Source organism: Artibeus jamaicensis, unplaced genomic scaffold (genome assembly GCF_021234435.1).
Source record: "Artibeus jamaicensis isolate MK-2021 breed Jamaican fruit bat unplaced genomic scaffold, CSHL_Jam_final contig_233, whole genome shotgun sequence".
Lineage (NCBI taxonomy): Eukaryota > Metazoa > Chordata > Mammalia > Chiroptera > Phyllostomidae > Artibeus > Artibeus jamaicensis.
In genome coordinates this window covers 22,953,888-22,974,748 of record NW_026521486.1, presented here as the reverse complement: position 1 = coordinate 22,974,748, position 20,861 = coordinate 22,953,888, and the positions used below count along the sequence as shown (strand labels likewise).

Genomic DNA, 20,861 nt, shown 5'->3' with positions numbered 1-20,861 from the left:
CCCACACAGACCCACACAGGCTCAATCCACTGAGCTACACCAGCCAGCCTTTGCCCATTTTTTTAATTGGGTTGCTTGTCTTCTTAGAGTGGAGTCATGTGAATTCTTTATATATTTTGGAAATTAAACCCTTGTCTGTGGTATCATTGACAAATGTTTTCCCATACAGTTGGTCCTCTTTTTATTTTAATACTGTTTTCTTTAGCCGTGCAGAAGCTTTTTAATTTGGTGAGGTCCCATTTGTTTATTCTTTCCTTTATGTCCCTTGCTTTAGGGGAAATATCAGTGAAGATGTTGCTGCATGGAGTGTCTGAGATTTTCCTGCCTATGTTTTCCTCTAGGACTTTTATGGTGTCACAACTTATATTTAAGTCTTTTATCCACCTTGAATTTATTTTTTGTATAGTGTAAGTTGGTGGTCGAATTTCATTTTTTTTGCATGTAGCAGCCTAGATCTCCCAATGCCATTTGTTGAAGAGGCTATTTTTACTCCATTTTATGCTGCTGCCCCCTTTGTCAAAAATTAATTGACTGTAGAGATTTAGGTTTATTTCTGGGCTCTGTTCTGTCCCATTGGTCTATGTGCCTGTTCTTATGCCAGTACCAGACTCTTGATTACAGTGTCCTTGCAATACAGTTTGGTATCAGGTATTGTGATCCTTCCTACTTTGCTCTTCTTTCTCAAAATTGCAACAGCTATTCGGGGCTGTTTATGGTTCCATATAAATTTTTGAAGTGTTTGTTGTATAGCTGTGAAATATGCCATTGGTACTTTAATAGGTATTGCATTGAATCTATAAATTGCTTTTGGTAGTATGGACATTTTGATGTTAATTCTTCCAATCCATGAACATGGTATACGTTTCCATTTGTTTGTGTCTTCCTTGATTTCTTTCTTCAGTTGATAACATAAATATTTTTATCCAAAGACTAAAATTATGTAATGCTTTACCTAAAATATTTCTTCTTTTTGGTGACATGAGCATTTCTTTCTCCTTAGGCTGACCCCTTTACTTTTTCTGGAATTGGCTCACTCCCTTTTCTGTGTCTTCACTTAGAACACTTCCCACACTTGATGCTCCTCTTCTGTCTATATAAACTTTTCTTCTTATTTTATATAATCATATTTCTTGCCTTCTTTATAGTTTTGTTAGTATTGTAGCCCCAATTTCTTCAGCCTTCTCTGAATTTTTACAACAAATGTTGTTATATAAGTTTATAAACTTTTGAAATAACCTCTGCTTTGTGTCAAATATTCGAGTCTTATTTCTATATGTACATTGCAAGTTATTGAATGAGGACTCTTCTTCATTTTCCCCCAGATTACCTAGAATAACTCATGATTAATACCATGACTGAGCTAAATTGAAATTCAGTTAATGAACTGTGTTTATAAATGAATAACTATGAGAGAGAGTAATATTGGTATGATTTACTTCTAGTATAATGTTGTAACCTTCCTCTCCAGTGATTTCTACACCCATTTTTTTCAGGATACAGTGGTAGCTCTTCAAGCCCTTTCCAAATATGGAGCAGCAACTTTCACTAAAAGGGAGAAAGCAGCTACAGTTACCGTCAAGTCTTCAGAGACCTTCTCAGAAGAACTTCAAGTAGATGAAGGCAATCGCCTATTGCTGCAGGAGGTTGCATTGCCAGAGATTCCAGGGGAGTACAGCACAACAGTGTCAGGGTCAGGATGTGTGTACCTCCAGGTGAGACTGCCAGGGTTTAGGGGATGTTACAAATGGGGAAAAAAGTCTCAAGAATTAGGTTTGAATTGAAAAATAGAAAGGAAATGTGTGCTAAGGGAAAGTATGAATCACATGGAAGAGATAGACTATTTGAGTGCAAAAATAAATAATTCTCTTTTTTATTTTATTTAATTTTTATTTATTTATCTTTAGAGGGGAAGGGAAGGAGAGAGGGAGAGAATGTATCAATGTATGGTTGACTCTCGTGCATCCCCTGCCGGGAACTGGCCTGCAACCCAGGCATGTGCCCTGACTGGGAATCGAACCGCAATCCTCTGGTTCGCAGGCCCACACTCAATCCACTGAGCTACACCAGCCAGGGCTAAATAATTCTTTTCAATTTGTTGTAGACATCCCTGAGATACAATGTCCTGCCCAAGAAAGAAGGGAAAGTTCCCTTCACCCTGAATGTTGATACTTTCCCCAAGAATTGTGATGGAGTAGATGCTCGCAAGAAATTCTGGATTCACATCAACATTAGGTAAATTCTAAATCACTACCACAATTTTTGTAGAATATGATCAATTGATTTTCTTGCGTGGGAGAATGCTATTATCCAATGGCATACGTGATGTAGATGGAATTCTTGCAATATATATTAATGAGAAAATATTCTTCATTCTTACTGAAAAGATTTAACATTGAGAATAAAATGTTGCCATAGCTGCAGAGTGCAATTTCATAAAGATGGGTTTTTCAAGCAACCATAGCAGAGGAAAATAAAATAGATGGAGAAGCTGAGTGGTTGGTAGGTATAGGGAACACTAGAAATAAAGGAGAAGGAAAGATTTCTATCTTGATGAATTCTGAAGAATTTTATTTGAATACCTTGTCCCTGTGCTTTCACTCCACAGTTATACTGGGGAACGACCCAGCTCCAACATGGTCATCATCGATGTAAAGATGGTATCCGGCTTCATACCTGTGAAACCATCAGTGAAAAAGGTAAACCCTAAGTCCCTTATGGATAGAAGAGTCATGATAAATGTTGCCATTTATGCTTATCAATTTTCTTTTATTGATTCAGTTTTCAAGAGGTTTACTCCCTTTAACTTGCTTTTCTAGAAGATGTTTCCATCATTTTAATAGTGGATATCATTGTTATGTGGTCTCAAATATAAGACGTAGTTCATAAATATGGTTTATAGTATTCCAGCAGGCCCTGAGACACTAGGGGTCTGTGGAAAGGTATCAAATTACCTTCCACATATTATATATGTATATGCATACACAGTGGGGCAAAAGTGGGTTTGCAGTTATGAATACATGAAACAGTTTATTCTTATGTTATTAATTATTAATTATTATATTATTTTCCATAAAAACAACAGTAAACCAACTTTTGCCCCACCCTCTGTACTATATATGAAATAATATATTCTGAAGAAATCAAAATGAGTAGTTGGGTGTTTCTGAGCAACCATTTGGATTTTAAAAACCTGAAAACTGTGGTCAGGCTAAAATTTCTTCATCCTGTGCCTGTCTTATCCTCCTGGTCAACAGCTCCAAGAAAAACCTCAGATTCAAAGGACCGAAGTGAGCATCAACCATGTCCTGATATACTTGGAAGAGGTAAGATTTCGCTGTAACTCTGCTAGATCTGGGAGAACCACTGGAGGTTCCAACAAGCTGGTACAGAGTCCAAATAGTGTTTTTCAAATACACAGATGAAGGAGAACATAATTACTTATGGAGATGAAGATAGGAGTGGTCAACAAGGCTCAATTTACTACATTGGACTGTCCATAGAATTGTCTCTTTTGCCCTTCTTTTATCTGTCACTGAGTGTGTTTTGCAAGTCCCCAAATGTCCCATTCTTTCCACAGTTTTCGTTACAAATAAATAACATAATCATAGGGTTTGACAATATGTTAAGAAGAGAAGATGATACTCTAGCTGGTGTGATTCAGTGGATTGAGCACCAGCCTGCAAACCAAATGGTCACTGGTTGGATTCCCAATCAGGGCACATGCCTGGGTTGCAGGTCAGGTCACCAGTAGAGGGCATGTGAGAGACAACCATACACTGGTGTTTCTCCCCCTCTCTTTCTTCCTCCCTTCCCCCTCTCTGAAAATAAATAAGTAGAACCTTTTTTTTTTTAAGAAAAGAGGATGATAATTGGTAACTAAGTAATTCTTCAACTGTAATTAGCTTTTCTGTTTCTCCAGCTAACCAAACAAGCCCTGAGTTTCTCCTTCTCAGTGGACCAAGACATCCAAGTAGAGAATTTAAAACCAGCCACGGTAAAAGCCTATGATTATTATGAGACAGGTGAGTGAGATTCACACATGCTACACTTTGATTTAAAAAAATAGACTAAACTAGCTAGCAAAGGGTTATTATAATGAAAACAAAACTCCTCAGTTTGTCACCGTAAGAAAAAGTGAGTTCATGGTCATCAGACAATCATGTTCTTATGTATTAACCTTTCATTTTTCTCCCTAAACAAGTCTTGGAGCTATATAAATTGATCTTGGATCAATAAGGGGTTGATTCTAAATTCCTTTCTAAATTCCTTTCTAAATAAGTTGTTTGCTCTGGAATGAATTATTCCAGGAAGACAAGAAGAATAACAATAACTGAAAGACCACATCTCAGCACTGATTATGTGATATAAGATCTAAAATTGGATCTGTTTTTGACTCGGGCCTTGGATAGTCTCACAAAATCTGGTGAATTTGTAAACATATCTAGAAATTCTTTCATTTACTCATACCTTTGAACTAGAAACTTACCAACATTTCAGCATGCTAGTAGTGTTAAAACTTTACTCTTCTTAGATTAAGTGAAGGTTCAGAGAGGAAGGAACTATAACTCAAATGACAAAAACACAGCTGTGATAAAAGGTGGTACAGTGTTCTATAAATAGAAAGTTTTCCATCTGTGAAACCTGTGCCTTCATTCTGATCCAAGCCGAACTTTCTCTTACTCACCCCTCCAAATGCTTTTGTACAGAAGGCCATCACTTTTACTGGCTCCGTGACTGTTTTTATACTTTCTTTCTTAGCTTCCATTGAACATTTTGCTTACAATTCACTGCTCATGTGCCTGTTACTGAATATCTTCACTCTCTGTTTCATCATTTTTGTGTTTCAGATGAATTCACCATTGAAGAGTACGGCGCTCCCTGCAGTGCAGGTAAAGTATAAATGGAAAAATCTAATGCCAACGGAAAGCAAATAAATAAATATCTGTTGTCTGCATGAGGCAGCTTCTTGAATATATCCTTATCATATTATAAAACTTCTTGGGTTATTATTTATGAATTAAGAAATTTCAAGTGTATTGTAGAATTTCTCAGTAGAAAAAAATGCAAGTCAAATAGAATTACTGGCGTCTGGGGTAGCTTCTTTGAAGATGAGTTCAGTAATTTGCCACATATAAAAAACAAATCATCTAACATTTTGTTTTATTCCGTACCTAGTGGTAATACATTTATCACCTATGACATTTCTAGAATGCTTCTAAACCTATACTAGTTAAGATGAGGAAACTTTTCACTGTAATTATGCATATAGCATAGCATGAAAGATGTTATGTACAAAACCTTCCTCTGGACTGTCCTTTCCACTTTAAAAGTTATTTTTTAAAAACCGAGAACAGCTCTATCATTAAAAATAATTTAAATACATTAAGTTCAAATATTTACAATTAAAATATGAGAAATTTTTACTTTAGATCACAGAATTTCCCAAGTATTTCTACCTTTCCTTTTACTGTTTAGAATCTAAACTTGGAAATGCTTGAAAATGGAAACTTATGGACCTCATCAGATGAAATTCTCCAAAAATGAAGAACAAAGACCTATAGGAGAGAAGACAGTGGGAGAGGGGACCAAAATTGGAAATAGATAATATTTGTATGTTGAATAAATTTATAACATTTACAACTCTGTTGTTTCTTTTGTACTTTTTAAAAATATATATTTTATTGATTATGCCATTACAGTTGTCCTATCCCCCCTTCATTCCCCTCCACCCTGCACACCCCTCCCCCACCATTCCCCCTTTTAGTTTATGTCCATGTGTCACAAGTTCTTTAGATTCTATATTTCCCATACTATTCTTGCCCTCCCCCCTATCTATTTTCTTTCTACCATCTTTGCTACTTATTCTCTGTACCTTCTCCCCCTTCTCCTCCTCCCATTTCCCTGTTGCTAACCCTCCATGTGATCTTCATTTCTATGGTTCTTGCTCCTGATCTAGCTGTTCTCTTAGTTTGCTTTTGTTTTAGGTGTGGTTGTTAATAACTGTGAGTTTCTGTCCTTTCACCGTTCGTCTTTTTTATCTTCTTTTTCTTAGATAAGTCCCTTTAATATTTCATATAATAAGGGCTTGGTGATGATAAATTCCTTGAATTTGTTCTTATCTGAGAAGCAGTTTATCTGCCCTTCCATTCTCAATGAAAGCTTTGCTGTATAGAGTGCAATCTTGGTTGTAGGTCTTTGGATTTCATGACTTGGAATACTTCTTTCCAGCTACTTCTTGCCTGCAAGAATTTCTCTTTTGAGAAATCCGCTGACAGTCTGATGGGAACTCCTTTGTAGGTGACTGTCCCCTTATCTCTTGCTGCTTCTAGGATTCTCTCCTTCATTTTAATCTTGGCTAATGTAATGATGATGTGCCTGGTGTTTTCCTTCTTGGGTCCAACTTCTTTGGGACTCTCTGAGCTTCCTGAATTTCCTGGAAGTCTATTTCCTTTGCCAGATTGGGGGAGTTCTCCTTTATTATTTGTTCAAATAAGTTTTCCACTCGTGGCTGTTCCTCTTTCCCTTCTGGTACCCCTATAATTTAGATGTTGGAGCATTTAAAGATGTCCTGGATGTTCCTTAGCCTCTCCTTATTTTTTTGAATTCTTGTTTCTTCATTCTTTTCTGTTTGGTCCTTTTTTTCTTCCTTCTGGTCCACTCCCTTGATTTGAGTCCCAGTTTCCTTTCCATGACTATTGGTTTCCTGTGCATTTCCCTTCATTTCAATTAGTTTAGCCTTCATATGTTCCTCTAATTTTTTACTGAAATCAACCAGTTCTGTGAGCATCCTGATCACCAGTGTTTTGAACTGTGCATCTGAAAGGTTAGCTATCTCTTGGTCACTTAGATTTATTGGCTCTGGAGCTTTGAGCTCTTTTTCTGCAGTCATAATGTTTTGGTCAGGTAATGCCTATTACGTATGAGGGGCAGAGCCTTAGGTGTTCACCAGGGCGGGGCAACCCAGTCACTGGGTTGTGACGCTGTATGTGGGGGCGGGGTCAGAGAGGGGCAATGGCGCCTGTTCTGCCCTCTCAGATTTCTGTCCCCTCTGCTGCTTCTCACAAGCAAATTGGGCCCTTCTGGTGCTGGTTCCCAGGTGTGTGGGCTTGTACACCCTCCAGGACCCTGTGGGTCTCTCCAACGAACTCTCTGTGAACTTGGGAGCTTCTTCCAGCACCTTGACCCCAAAAGTCTTTCCAATTGGTGCTTTCAAGCTGTAATTCCTGTCGCTGGGGCCCTGGCCTGAGCTGTTTGTCTCACTGCTTGCTCCTTCGCTTGGTTTATCTGCGTGCGAACGTGTGGCTGTGGTCAGCCAGCCACCTTGCGCCCTCACTGGGTTCACCCTTTGCCACCCCATGCCTGGGATCCACCAACCACTGCCTGTGCTCCTGTGCTCCTGAGCTCCTGGGTTGGTCGGCTGGTCTTTCCTGCCGGACCCCACTCTGCTGCTGGCTCCGCCCCTCTTACCAGTCTGGATGAATGGTTCATTGTTGTCAGACCTCCCTATAGTTCAATTTTTTGTGTTTTGGCTGCATTTTTGTTACTAGAACTTTGTTGTCTTTAAACTCGGTTGTGCAAGGAGGCACAATGTTTCTATACCTACACCTCCATCTTGGCTGGAAGTCTCTTTTGTTCTTTATTAATGTTATATTTCCCTCCTAAAATATGTTTCTATTCCTCATAATGTTTTTAAAAACACTAAAATACTATACAAACTGTTGTATTCCAAAACACTAGTGATAAAATGGGGTTGCAAGAAGTGTTCAAGTAACCCACAGGAAGGTAGAAAACAATGTTTCCAGTATTGAGACAACTAAAATGCCCATCAATATGTGAATGGTTAAACTACCTGTGGTACATTTATACCACGGAATACTACTCATCAATAAAAAGGAGCAAACTTGATATACACACTTGTGTGGATTTCAAAAACAATATGCTAAGTGAAGTTAAAGCCAATTTCAAAAGCTTATACTCTATTTTCTTTCATATAACATTCTCAGAATGACAATATTACAAAAATGGAAAACAAATTGGTGATTTCCAAGGTGTATGGATGATAGCGTCAGTATGAAGGGCGTGCCTATAATGGGACAGCATTAGAGATATCTTTGTGGTGATGAAATTCTGCATGTGTGAGAACAGAAGTCCCAGTTCAAGTTTTCACATTTAATTCTTTCTCAAATTATTTCGTTGCCTATTGTGTGGCAAGTATCTAAATGGACTTTTTTCTGAGGTAGCTTTCTAATAATCCCATTATCATTTATTGACCAAGTATATATTTCCCAGATAATAAAAAGTGCCTCCTTTATCACACTTTATTGTATATTTGAAAGCTTGTTTCTGAGTGATTTATCCAATTCCATTGATAAGCTAGTCTATTCTTTCACAGACACCTTGTGTCTCTCTGTTCATGTTTTCTTTGCACTACTAAGCCCATTATTCATTCCAGGTAAAGCATTGAAATCCATTTATCAAGTTAATTATCCCCTTAGTCACACTGGGTATTGTTTAGTACAACATTGAATATGAATGAATTTATAATGATTGTGAATGTAAACATTTTATAGTATTTTAGCCACCCCTATTTAGACATATTTTATCTTTATTTATTTAAGTCACATGAAGTTAAAATTAAAATTTAACTTAAGAAATAGAAGACCAAAGACATACAGAATATTCAGAGACACATGAAGAGATGCTCAATATCGTTAGCTATCAGAGAGATGCAAATTAAAACCACAATGAGATACCACTTTACACCAGTCAGGATGGCTATAATAAACAAAAAGCAACAAACAACAAATGTTGGAGAGGTTGTGGGGAAAAGGGGACCTTAGTTCACTGTTGGTGGGATTGCAGACTGGTACAACCATTATGGAAAACAGTATGGAATTTTCTCAGAAAAATAAAAATCGACCTGCCTTTTGACCCAGCAGTTTCACTGCTAAGATTATATCCCAAGAATCCTAAAACATCAATTCCAAAGAACCTATGCACCACAATGTTCATAGCAGCACAATTTACAATAGCCAAGAGTTGGAAGCAACCTAGGTGCCCGTCAGTAAATGAATGGATCAAAAAATTGTGGTACATATACACAATGGAATTCTATGCAGCAGAGAGAAAGAAGGAGCTACTACCCTTTGCAACAACATGGATGGAACTGGAAAGCATTATGCTGAGTGAAATAGGCCAGGCATTGAAGGACAAATACTATATGATCTCACCTTTAACAGGAAGCTAAACAACAAAACAAACAAGCAAACAGAATAAAAACAAAGACACTGAAATAGGGAATAAGTGGGCAGCGACCAGAGGGGAGAGGGAAGGGAATTTAAGGGGAAAAATGGGGAGGGATTTTGAGGAACAAGTATGAAATACACAGGGATGAGAACTGGGGAGGGGAATGGGAGGGAGGTGGGGAGACAGGGTGGGGGGGGCTGGGATGGGAGAAATAGACAAAAAAACTGTACTTGAAAAACAACTAAATAAAAATTAAAAAAAAAAGAAATAAAAGACCAAAAACGATGAGTAGTAAAATGACAACAAACACACAACTATCACCAACTGAACCTAAAAAACAAAAACAAAAACTAAGCATACAACTAGAACAGGAATGGAATCTCAGAAATGAAGATCACATGCAGGGTTATCAGTGGGGAAGGGGAGAGTAGGGGGGAAATGTGCATGTAATAAGAAGGATAATAGGTAGGCACAAAATAGACAGGGGGAGGTTAAGAATTGTATAGGAAATGGAGAAGCAAAAAAAAACTTACATATACAACCCATGGGCATGAACTGGGCAGGGGATGGTGGAGGGTGGTGCAGGAAGGAGAGGAGTAAAGAAGAGAAAAAATTGGGGCAACAATAATAGCATAATCAATAAAATGTACTTTAAAAATTAACTTTATGAACATATATAGTAAGATAAGTTGAAAGCATAAAGTAACATATACATGGAGAAAATTTTAAAGATATAGACAAAAATGAAATTAAAAGATAATGAAAAACTAAAACACTATTTCCTATTTGTTGGTAGAAACTTGAAAAAAATTTAGCAACAAAATTTAGCCTCATTTGGCAATGATGTGAAGAAGAAAGGGAGTTTTTCGCTGATTTCCAGATACACAGACCATTTGTGCAGAACTGGGGTGTCTTCTTCAGGCTGCATCTAATGTTTTAGTGCACGTATTTTCTCCCATGCTTATACAATTACACACTTTTAAAATTTATTTATTTTCCTCTTATTCATAGTCTCGAATCTTTTTAAAAGCCAAACCTGTGTCTTAATCATGTCTATCGCCCCCTCACTCAGCACAGTGCTGGTCAGTAAAACAAGAGTGTCATTAAATGGGTTGGTGCCTAATGAGCATATCCCTGTAGGTAAAGAGAAGACAAATAGAGTAATAAAAGGGTATTGGCATATACTAATGCAGAAAACGAACTGCTAGAAAGATCATTTTCATGGAAATTTAACTTGTCACTTAATGTTTTACAAATGGCCCATGGAAACCATTTGCATACTTTTTCAAAGCCAAATCAATGAGGGAAAATATATTTGGTTATTTATTAGAACTTTAAGCAAAATATGTTTAAAAGTACATTTTATGCATTCATGAAACTCTAAGAGGAAAATTATTGCCTGTATCTTGTAAAACTAGCTGTCAGCAATCATCAAAAGGATAAATACAAATTATCTCTGTTGTGGGTTGAATTATATCCCCCTGGAAAGTATGCTGAAGTCCTAACCCTGCTACCTGTGAATGTGACCTTATTTGGAAATAAGATCTTTGCAGATACAATCAAGATGTAGGTTAAATGAGGTCATACTGAAGTAGGTTGGGCCCTTTATTTAATATTAGTCTTGTCCTATAACAAGAGGAAAAGACACACAGAGACAGGCACATGCAGAAGGAAGACAATATCAGACATGCAGGGAGAATGCCATGTGACGACTGAGAAAGAGACAGGAACACCAAGGATTGCTGGTAACCGAAGAAGCTAAGAGAAAGGCGTGGAACAGATTCTCCTTAGAGCAGGGCCCCGCCAATACCTTGATTTCTGACTTCCGGCCTCCAGAACTATGAAAAAATAAATTTATCTTGTTTTAAGCCACCCAGTTTGTTATGACAACTACTGTAATATCCAATTAAAATAATATATTTTCACTCACTTGCCCAGTTTACTTAGTTCATTCTTTGTCTTTTAAATCAGAACAAATAAATGAGAAAGTTCCAAATGATTGGGTGGATGAAGAAGAAAGCAAAAAAATTTCATTGTGTTTTATGTATTTCTGCATAGTTTTAGTCAACAATAAAAATGTCTGTCCTATAACTAAAAACAAATAAACATATAAAATCTGAGATATGGGGTATAGTTTTTCACTTCTAGCACTCTGCCATACTTTAGCTTATCTCAAAAAAATGAATCTCTTCTTGTTGTTAAAGTCCTCCAGGAAGAATTTTCTTGTTCATTTCTCCTGTGGTCATAAGAACAATGTAATAATTCATAATAAAAATAAATAAATCCATGAATCATTATGGTCCCTGGACTTCAGTGCACAATTGGGTGAAAACGTATTGATTTGTATATTTTTATCTATTCTGGTACATGCTTTCAGGAACGTTTGATTAGTATTTTTTAAAAGACTTTATTTATTTTTTAGAGAGGGGAAGGGAGAGAGAAAAAGAGGGAAAGAAACATCAATATGTGGTTGTCTCTCATGTACCCCTTACCAGGGACCTAGACTATAGTCCAGGCATGTATTCTGACTGGGAATTGAACCCACAACCCCTTGGTTCTCAGGCCAGCACTCAACCACTGAGCCACACCAGTTACAGTGATTACTATTTAATACAAAGCAGAAATATTATTAAAGACCTTTCTTCTTAGTCATTTTAAAAATCTAAAGGAGTGTAAGAAATATCTTTATGCTTTTCACTTAATATTCTCAGGTATTTTTCTTTTAAAATTTAAGAATCAGAATTAACAAGGCATCAAATTAAAGACATTAAAATTCATGACACCAAAGGCAAACATTGTGCAAGGACTCAAGTAATTGTTGAACAAAGTGTTGCCTGAGAAAATCTTGCCAAGGTATATTTAATCTAACAAAAATGAAACTTGTCATGTCCAGTAAATGATCTGATTACTCAAAGTCTGTTAATATACAAACCATGCAAAAGACTTTCATCATCAGTACACTTGGATAACACATGACCCCAAAATTCTCTCTTCACTGGCACTGGGCAGCTGAATATAAAAGTAAATTTCTTCTTGGTACCAGTTATAATAAAATTGGAAACAAAAAAGGGAAATGTTTTTATTAAATTGTTTAGAATAGGACATCCAAGATAGCAGAAGAGTAAGTGGAAGCTACACTAACCTCCTCCCAGGACCAATCTGGAATTACAATTAATTGCAGAAAAATCATCCTTAATGACCAACTGAACACTAGCTAGAGAGAAGTCTTATAACCATGACAGCACAGAAAAACCCACTTCACCACAACAAGACTGGTAGGGAGTATGGAGGAGGTACAAGAGGGCTGGCTGGGCTCCTGTAGATAGAGGCTAAAGTTTTGGAGGGATATTTCAGTGGCCAGGAGGGTTCACCTGACAAGTGTGGGGTCTAAATCCCAACCTAGGCTCTCCAGACTACAGCACCAGAGTTGGAAAGGAACCCAGATAACATCCAGCTGCCAAAGCAGCATGGTTTCTATCTGCCATGGAGAGAAGGCTGGATACTCGGAGAACCTATAAAAGGGCCAACACACAAAATTTCACTTGCAGCCACTTCTCTGGGCTCCAGCAGAGGGAAGGCAGAGTAGGCTAGAGACATTTGAGAAGAGGATTGGTTGGTGGCTCTGGGGAGGGAACTGAAAGAACAGCCACCAGGATCCCTGTGCTGAAGTATTCTGTACTGAAGAGGCCACCTTTTTCAGGCAGAGCACTCCTCTCTGAATGGCATCAGCCTGAGAGAAAGCAATAACCTGCCAGCAAAATTACTTTGCCCCACCCTGTGAAGTTTAGGCCAAGCTACTGATTACAGCTTGAGGCTATATCATTGATTATCTTAACAACTTCAGCAGATCTCTGGGAGCTGTATAAGACTTCAGCTGACCCTCACTCGGGTGGGTGCTGGTAATAGTTGGTCTTGGTGCACAGTGTGGTTCCTTTTGTATACAAACAGGCCTAGCAAAAGAGCTACACACTATGGATCACTGATACCTTCAAACAGGTTGACCAGGGCCAGTCATAAGCAGCACCTGACAAAGGCCTACACCAGAGTTTTTGCAGATCTACCAAATACATAGAAACAAATAAAAGAAGCAGCCAAAATTAGAAAACAAATAAACAGACCCAAATGAAAGAACAAGAGGATTCTCCAGAAGAAGAGCTAGATAAAAATGGAAGCAAGCAATTTATCAGATAGAGTTTAGAGTAATGATTATAAGGATACTCAACAGAATAGAAAAAATGACATAGAAACCATAAAAAGGAACAGTCAGAAATAAAGAATGCAATGTATGAAATTGTTAATACATTGAAAGGAATAAACAGTAAGTTAGATGAAGCAGAGGATCAAATCAGTGATTTGGAAGACAAGGCAGAAAAAATTGAGGCAAAGAAGCACAAAGAAAAAAGGAATTTTTTAAATGAGGAGAGCTCAAGAAACACTTTAGACAACATGAAGCGTAACAACATCCACATCATAGGAATACTGGGAGGAGAGGAGAGCAAGCAAGGAATCAACAAACTATTTGAAGAAATAATAACCAAAAACTTCCCTAATCTGGTAAAGGAAAAAGACAAACAAGTCCAGGAAGCTCAAAAAGTCCCAAACATTTGTATCCAAAAAGGCCTACACTAAGGCACATCATAACTAAAATCGCAAGACTTAAAGACAAGGAGAAAATCCTAAAAGCCATGAGAGACAAACAGGTAGTTACATACAAAGCATCACCAATTGGACTGTCATCTGACTATTCATTAGAAACATTTCTGCCAAAAGGGAGTGGCGTAAAATCTTCAAAGTAATGAAAGCAAGGACCTACTCTAAGGCTACTCTACTCAGGAAAGATATCATTTAAAATTGAAGGAAAAATAAGGAGCTTCCCAGACTAGAAAAATGTAAAGGAGCTTGTTAACACCAAATCAGTACTGCAACAAATGTTAAAGGTCTTGCTTTAACATGAAGAAGAAGAAGGAAAAAAAAAAGAAAAACAGTCTAACAATAAAATGGCACTAAGTACATGTGTATTAATAATCACCTTACATGTAAATGGCTTAAATGCTCCAACCAAAAGATATAAGATAGCAAAATGGATAAGAAAATATATATACTGCCTCCAAGACACACGTTGTAGATCAAAAGATACATGCAGATTAAAAGTAAAGGGGTAGAAAAAGATATTTCATACAAATGGGAAGGAAAAAAAGCTGGGGTAACTGTACTTATATTCAACAAAATAGACTTTCAAACCAAGGTTATGTATAGCAAGAGACAAAGAAGGACACCACATAATAATAAATGGAACAATCCAACAAGAGAATATAACCCTAGTAAATATTTGCATACCTAATATAGGAGCACCTAAATATGTGAAGCAAATCTTGATGGACATAAAGGGAAAGATCAACAGAAATACAGTATAGTTGGGGATTTTAACATGCCATTGACTTCAATGGGTAGATATTTCATACAGAAAATTAACAGGGAGACAACAGCCTTAAATGAAACATGAGATCAAATGTACTTATTGATATCTTCAGAGCATTTCATCCTCAAACAGCAGAATATACAAGTGCACATAAAAGGTTTTCTAGGGTAGCCACATGTTACAACACAAAACCAGTCTCAGTAAATTTAAGATGATTGAAATCATGTCAAGCATCTTCTCTGAACACAATGTGATGCAACTAGAAATCAATCACAAGAATAACACTGAAAAACACACAAAAACATGGAAGCTAAATAATATGTTATTTAACAATGAATGGGTCAAAAACAAGACCAAGCAAAAAATCAAAAGATACTTTGAAACAAATGAAAAGGAGAACACAACAGTCCAAAATTTCTGGCATATTGGTAAAGCAGTCCTAAAAGGGAAATTCATATCATTACAGGCTTATCTCAAAAAACAACAAGTAGCTAAAATAAACAATCTAACTTTACACTTAATGGAACTTGAAAAAGAACAACAAACAAAGCCCAAAGTGAGTAGAAGGAAGGAAATAATAAAAATCAGAGTAGAAATAAATGAAATAGAGTCTTAAAAACTGATACAAAAATCCGTGAATCAAAAGCTGCTTCTTTGAAAAGATAAACAAGATTAACAAACCTTTAACCAGACTCATCAAGAAAAAAGGAGAGACAACCCAAATAAATAAAATCAGAAATTAAAAAGGCAAAATAACAACTGACACCAAAGAAATACAAATGATTTTAAGAAAATGTTATGAATAATTATATGCCAATAAATGAACAACCTGGACAAAATAGATAAATTACTAAAAACATATAATCTTTCAAAACTGAATCGGACAAATCAGAGAATCTGAATAGACAGATTACACCTAGTGAAATTGAAGCAATGCAATATTGAAAGAGAAGGACAAAGAAAGAAGATTCACACTTCCTTATTTTAAAACTTCCTATAAAACTATAGGTAGTCAAAACAGTATGGCACTGGCAAGAGTAGATGTATAGATCAATAGAGTAGAATTGAGGGTTCAGAAGTAAAACGATGCATCTATAGTCAACTACTTTTCAACAAGAAGCCAAGAATGTCCAATAAGGAAAGAATAGTCTTTTCAACAAATGGTTCTAGGACAGCTGAATATCTACATACAAAAGAAGGAAGTTGGGCCCCTGACTTAAGCAATATACTAAAATTTACTTCCAATAGATCCTAGAGTTAAATATAAGAGCCAACATGATAAAACTCTTAGGAAGAAACATGTGTAAATCTTTGTGACTTTAGGCAATAATTTATTAAATATGACATGAAATACAAACAGCCAAAGAAAAAATTGATATATGTTACTTTATCAAAATTAAAAATGTTTGTGCATCAAAGAACAATATCAATAGAGAAAAACAAACCATATAATGAGAGAGTATTTAAAAACCATTTATCTAATATGCATCTAGGACCCAGAACATATAAAAAACTCTTACAACTCAACAATAAGAAGACAACTGAATTAAAATATGGTGAAAGAATTGAACAGAAACCTCTCTAAATAATATATACAAATGGCCAATAAGCTCATAAAATATGCTAAACATAATTAATAAAAGAGACACAAAATCAAAACCACTTCATTTCTACTAGATTTGGTGTAATGAAACAAATAAAATAACAGGGAATGGCAAGTGTTGGCAAAAAACGTGGACAAAGTAGAAACCTCATAACATTGCTGGTGTCAATGTAAAAATCTGCAGCTGCTGTGGAAAACAGTTTAGCAGTTCCTCAAAATTTTAAACAAGAGTTTCCATATGACCTAGAAATTCCACTTCCATTTATATACCCAAAAGAATTGAAGATGTATATTCACACAAAAAAACTTACTCAGCTCTTCATAGCAGAGTTATTTATTATAGCCAAAGAGTGAAAACAAACCAAATGGTTTAGCAATTGATGAATAAACAAAATATGGTACAGTCATACAACGAAATAGTTGTCACTCATATGAAGTACTGATACATGCCACAACATAGATGGACCTTGAAAATATAATGGTAAGTGAAAGAAATCAGACACAGTAGGCCACAATGTGGTATTGTGCTATTTATTTATATGAAATATCCAGAGAGACAAATCCATAGAGACAGAAAATAGGTTACTGGTTGTCAGGGGCTGACAGAGGAAGGAACTGGGAGTAAGCACATTTGTTTTGGAGGCAATGAAATGTTCAATACTTAGATAGCGATGATGGTTGTATCACACCATGAATATACTAAAATAACTTAATTGTACACTTTAACATGGCGACTTTTATGTTATGTAAATTATATTTAAATTAAAAATTGCTAAACATGTGCCAGCTATGGGAAAAGTTGTCTTTTTTTCCAGACTCAATGTTTTAAGGGGAGTGGGAGGAGGAGAAGGGGGGAGAAGGTACAGAAAATAAGTAGCATAGACAGTAGATAGAAAATAGTTGGGGGGGCAAGAATAGTATGGGAAATATAGAATCTAAAGAACTTGAGACACATGGTCATAAACTAAAGGGGGGTAATGGTGGGGATGGGGGGTAGGATGGAGAGGAATGAAGGGGGGAAATAGAACAACTGTAATGGCATAATCAATAAAAATAAATAAATTAAAAGGAAAAATTCACTTCCTGCAGACCTTATTCTATCATCATCAGGTTTTTCTTTCACTGTTTTATTTCACACTTTGAAAGAACCAGGAACTTTAAAAGGAAATTACTCTCTTTTCTTCCCTTGGAAAGCAAGTATGCAGCCTTGAGGGTAATGAGGCAATCACTGAGAGCAATTACCCTTTCAGGGAATCTGAGCCCAACTCTGAACTCTATTTTGAAGCCTAAGGGTGGGGCTTTGCAAATAGCAGCCATATAAAAGTCTGGTAAATGCGGGAGATATCAAAGATCTGGCTGAAGGGAGGCATAATAGTCTTCGAGTTTTGCCCCTCACTATGGGGAAAGGCAGACTTCCTCACTCAAGTTTCATGCTACTTCTCCTTGTCCTGTTTTCTACCAATGGCTTAAACTCTGCAGAACTGTAAGTCTCACTCAAAGTCCTTTCCTCAATGGTCTGTTCTTTATTTTAATCTCTCGTTTATATCTTTGCTTTCTTTTTCCTATTAAATGCTATTTTTTTCATTTCTTAAGATACCTTCTAATTATAAGAAATTAATTATAAATGGTTAATACATTTTTCCATTTATTTATTTCATACTCTTAAAATAATAGTCATCAACACAGTAAGTCAACACTAAGAAGCATGTTTTCGTTATAAACTGAAACCTCAGACTGCACATTCACAGACCCATCTTTTTGGATAGAAAGCATTGACTATAAAAATATTTAAAGTGTATAGTGGGGTGCAGTTTAACTCACATTGTAGATCACATGCATAGAAAAATACAGCTCCTTCATTTTTCAATAATTTATTGAGTCTTTATCAAGAGCCTTCAGTAAATAGTCAATGCAGGGGAAAAGTAATTTTAACCTTACTTAGTTATAAAGTTGGTGAAATCCAAAAACTAAGACTTCTCTTCCACTTGTCTCCAATTTCTCTCCAAGGAATGTGATCTTCATTAATTACTGATCGAGAAGAGGGGTCAGGGTCCTTTGTCGCAGAGTTCTCTGTCTTCTTGGCCACTGTCAATCTGGCTTCTCCTTGTCTGCTAACATTTATCATTTGAATCTTTAACCATCTAGTTTGTCTCAGTTTGGTCCCTTTGCCAAGGAGTGCCAGAAGTTCTCTCTAGCTGATTTTGACTCACATTAGCTCTTTCTCGTCACATAGAACTACCAACTCTCTACATCATTCTGCCTCCAATTTTATGGCAGTTGTTCCAACACAGCCTATGCTGTACAATCACCTTTGCCAGTCACCCATTTGAGACCTCTGACCTCAACCCAGCTGCCTTTACATTTCTTCTGGAGGGCTGCGCAATTCTTGAATCCAACAGCAACATGTAGGCACTAAAGTATCCAGGAAAGATTAAACTTCTACGCCTCCCTTGCCTACCCACACTGTACTCCTAGATGACTCTGATGTAGCTACATCCCTGATTGATACAGGGTAGACTCAAGTATACCAAAATGGGGAGAGAAGTAAAGAGACCTTCTGTTCAGTGTGTTACCTTTATCCACTTATCACAGTTAGTCCTCTCCAGGTCAAAGTACAGGAAGCAGAAATCAGAACTCTGACCAACTGAAGTTCTTTCATCCCTCAGGCTTTGTCAGTGCACAATTACTTAGTAACCAGAAGGAGCACGTTTCTCTTTCATAATTCTTCTACCTCATCTACAAGTGTGGATGGTTCCATCTTCCATTGATTCCACACACAGAGCACTTGGAAATATGTAGGGGCTGTTTAGTTTTCTGAGTACAGGCTGAATAGAAGGAGCAGGTGGCGTGTGGGGGAGTCTGGAAGTTAAGCAGTCTGGGTTTTCAGTCCAACACAACAGGGAACTACTCTGCCCATTGAAAACCATTACTTTACATCTTTCTCACCATTTAACCAAGACTGAGCCCTGTGGCCTAGTTGTCAGCATGTGGAAAACCTCACCTTAACCCTCCAGCATTAGCCCTTTGATGTGATAAATGAGAGCTATTGCCTAGAGATGGACTTCTCCCCTCCCTTCTGTCAGTAACTTCAGAGAGATAGAGGGTACAGCAAAACATGATGAAAAAAGAAAACTAAAAGTGATCAGTTTAATATCTGCAGAGTTTAATCACCCCTGCAAAGGCAAATAGTTAAAATTCAAACATTTGTGATTAAGTAATACTTTAAAAGATTTGCTCAGTTCAAGTGAAACCTTAGGCAAATGATTCAACCTTGATAAGTCCCAATTTCAATATTTGTAGAATTAATACGAACCGAACCTTTGTGAAATAGTTGTCTGAAATATCAAACATATGTGAGATAAATTTTTTAACTGCGATCTCAATTGGGCTAATAAAAATAAAAGTAGCATGTGAAATAAAATTATAATACACTAATGATTTCTTTTTTATTAATATCAAAGAAATAAAAGGGGGAAGGAGATGGGGAGGTTAAACAGTAATTATTATTTTATAGAGCCTATAATTAATACTAATCTGCAGACTTAAAAATTGCTAAGAGGATAGATCTTATGCTATGTCCTTATTACAATAATAACAATAATAGTTGAAGAGGGGGAACTTTTGGAAATGATAGATATGTTTCTAGCAAAGATTGTACTGATGATTTCACAGGCGTGTATACTTAACTACATATTAGTCAAGTAGTACACACTATGTTCAACTTTTTATGTGTCAATCATACCTCAGTAAAGTGATTTTAAAATATGTAGAGAAAATAACTCTTTGGAAATGAAGGGTTAAGGTAGCCATAACTTTGGTCTATATGTCTCTTATGTAAGCAGAGTCCAGAGAATAATATTACAATGCAGTTTGGGGAGATGGAGGAGATACAGCAATAGGCCAGTGTGTAAGCCACTCAGGTAAAAACTGGTGATCATCTATTTCCTAAATATGGTCAGGAGTTACTAACAAATGAGGAGTTTAATTAGGAGTTTGAGGGAAATAGAAAAACTTGCAGAGAAATATCTTAAAGTAATCATCCTAGAAGTTTGACCCTAGTTTGTTCTTCCTGAGTTGGATGGAAAGAGCTCAGGACACAATTCAGAATAGGAGAAAGGTGTATAGAAATGGACACTAGAACTGCCTACTCCCATATTATTGTTTTTACCATTGTCAATGCAGTAAGGCTTGTAGAAGGCTGTTGTTGTTGGAAAAATTAAAAATTTATTATTTATCACATCTTAGGAAGAGCAGATGTTCAGTTGATCAGAAATATTCAAATGCAAGAAAGGGATTCAGTGACAGGTGCTATCTGAATGGCCTTGGGTAGTTTATTTAACTGCTCCGAATCTCTCTGCTTTAGAACAAAACGTTAGTATTTATGCAATAAGCGATCTGAGGTTTTAATGATTTAAGAGTGGCTCTAAAGATTCATGGCATACAATTTTGCCAAGGAACAATTTAAAACATATACAGAAAGACCGCTGGACCAGACTATATGCAGACTATACTTGACTTCCAGATTCAACAAGCAAACGGTCTTCGTTATTCTCTCCTCCTAGTCTCACTCCTATTAACTTTGTAAAGTACTAA

The 20,861-nt window shown here is 36.6% G+C and overlaps 2 protein-coding genes across 2 annotated transcripts in view; both read left to right on the top strand.

Annotated features, from left to right (window-relative positions):
- Window positions 1–5,623, top strand: part of LOC119065753 (pregnancy zone protein-like) — a 42,782-nt gene extending 37,159 nt beyond the window's left edge. The window contains exons 30-36 of the mRNA XM_037167909.2: window positions 1,494–1,712; window positions 2,102–2,232; window positions 2,606–2,696; window positions 3,255–3,323; window positions 3,920–4,022; window positions 4,848–4,889; window positions 5,476–5,623. Of these exons, the coding sequence (XP_037023804.2) occupies window positions 1,494–1,712; window positions 2,102–2,232; window positions 2,606–2,696; window positions 3,255–3,323; window positions 3,920–4,022; window positions 4,848–4,889; window positions 5,476–5,498 (678 nt within the window). The 3' untranslated portion in view covers window positions 5,499–5,623. The remainder of the gene's footprint in view (window positions 1–1,493; window positions 1,713–2,101; window positions 2,233–2,605; window positions 2,697–3,254; window positions 3,324–3,919; window positions 4,023–4,847; window positions 4,890–5,475) is intronic.
- Window positions 5,624–17,605: 11,982 nt separating this feature from the next.
- Window positions 17,606–20,861, top strand: part of LOC119065691 (pregnancy zone protein-like) — a 44,138-nt gene continuing 40,882 nt past the window's right edge. Inside the window, exon 1 of the mRNA XM_053661624.1 lies at window positions 17,606–17,751. Coding sequence (XP_053517599.1) covers window positions 17,666–17,751 — 86 coding nt within the window. The 5' untranslated portion in view covers window positions 17,606–17,665. The remainder of the gene's footprint in view (window positions 17,752–20,861) is intronic.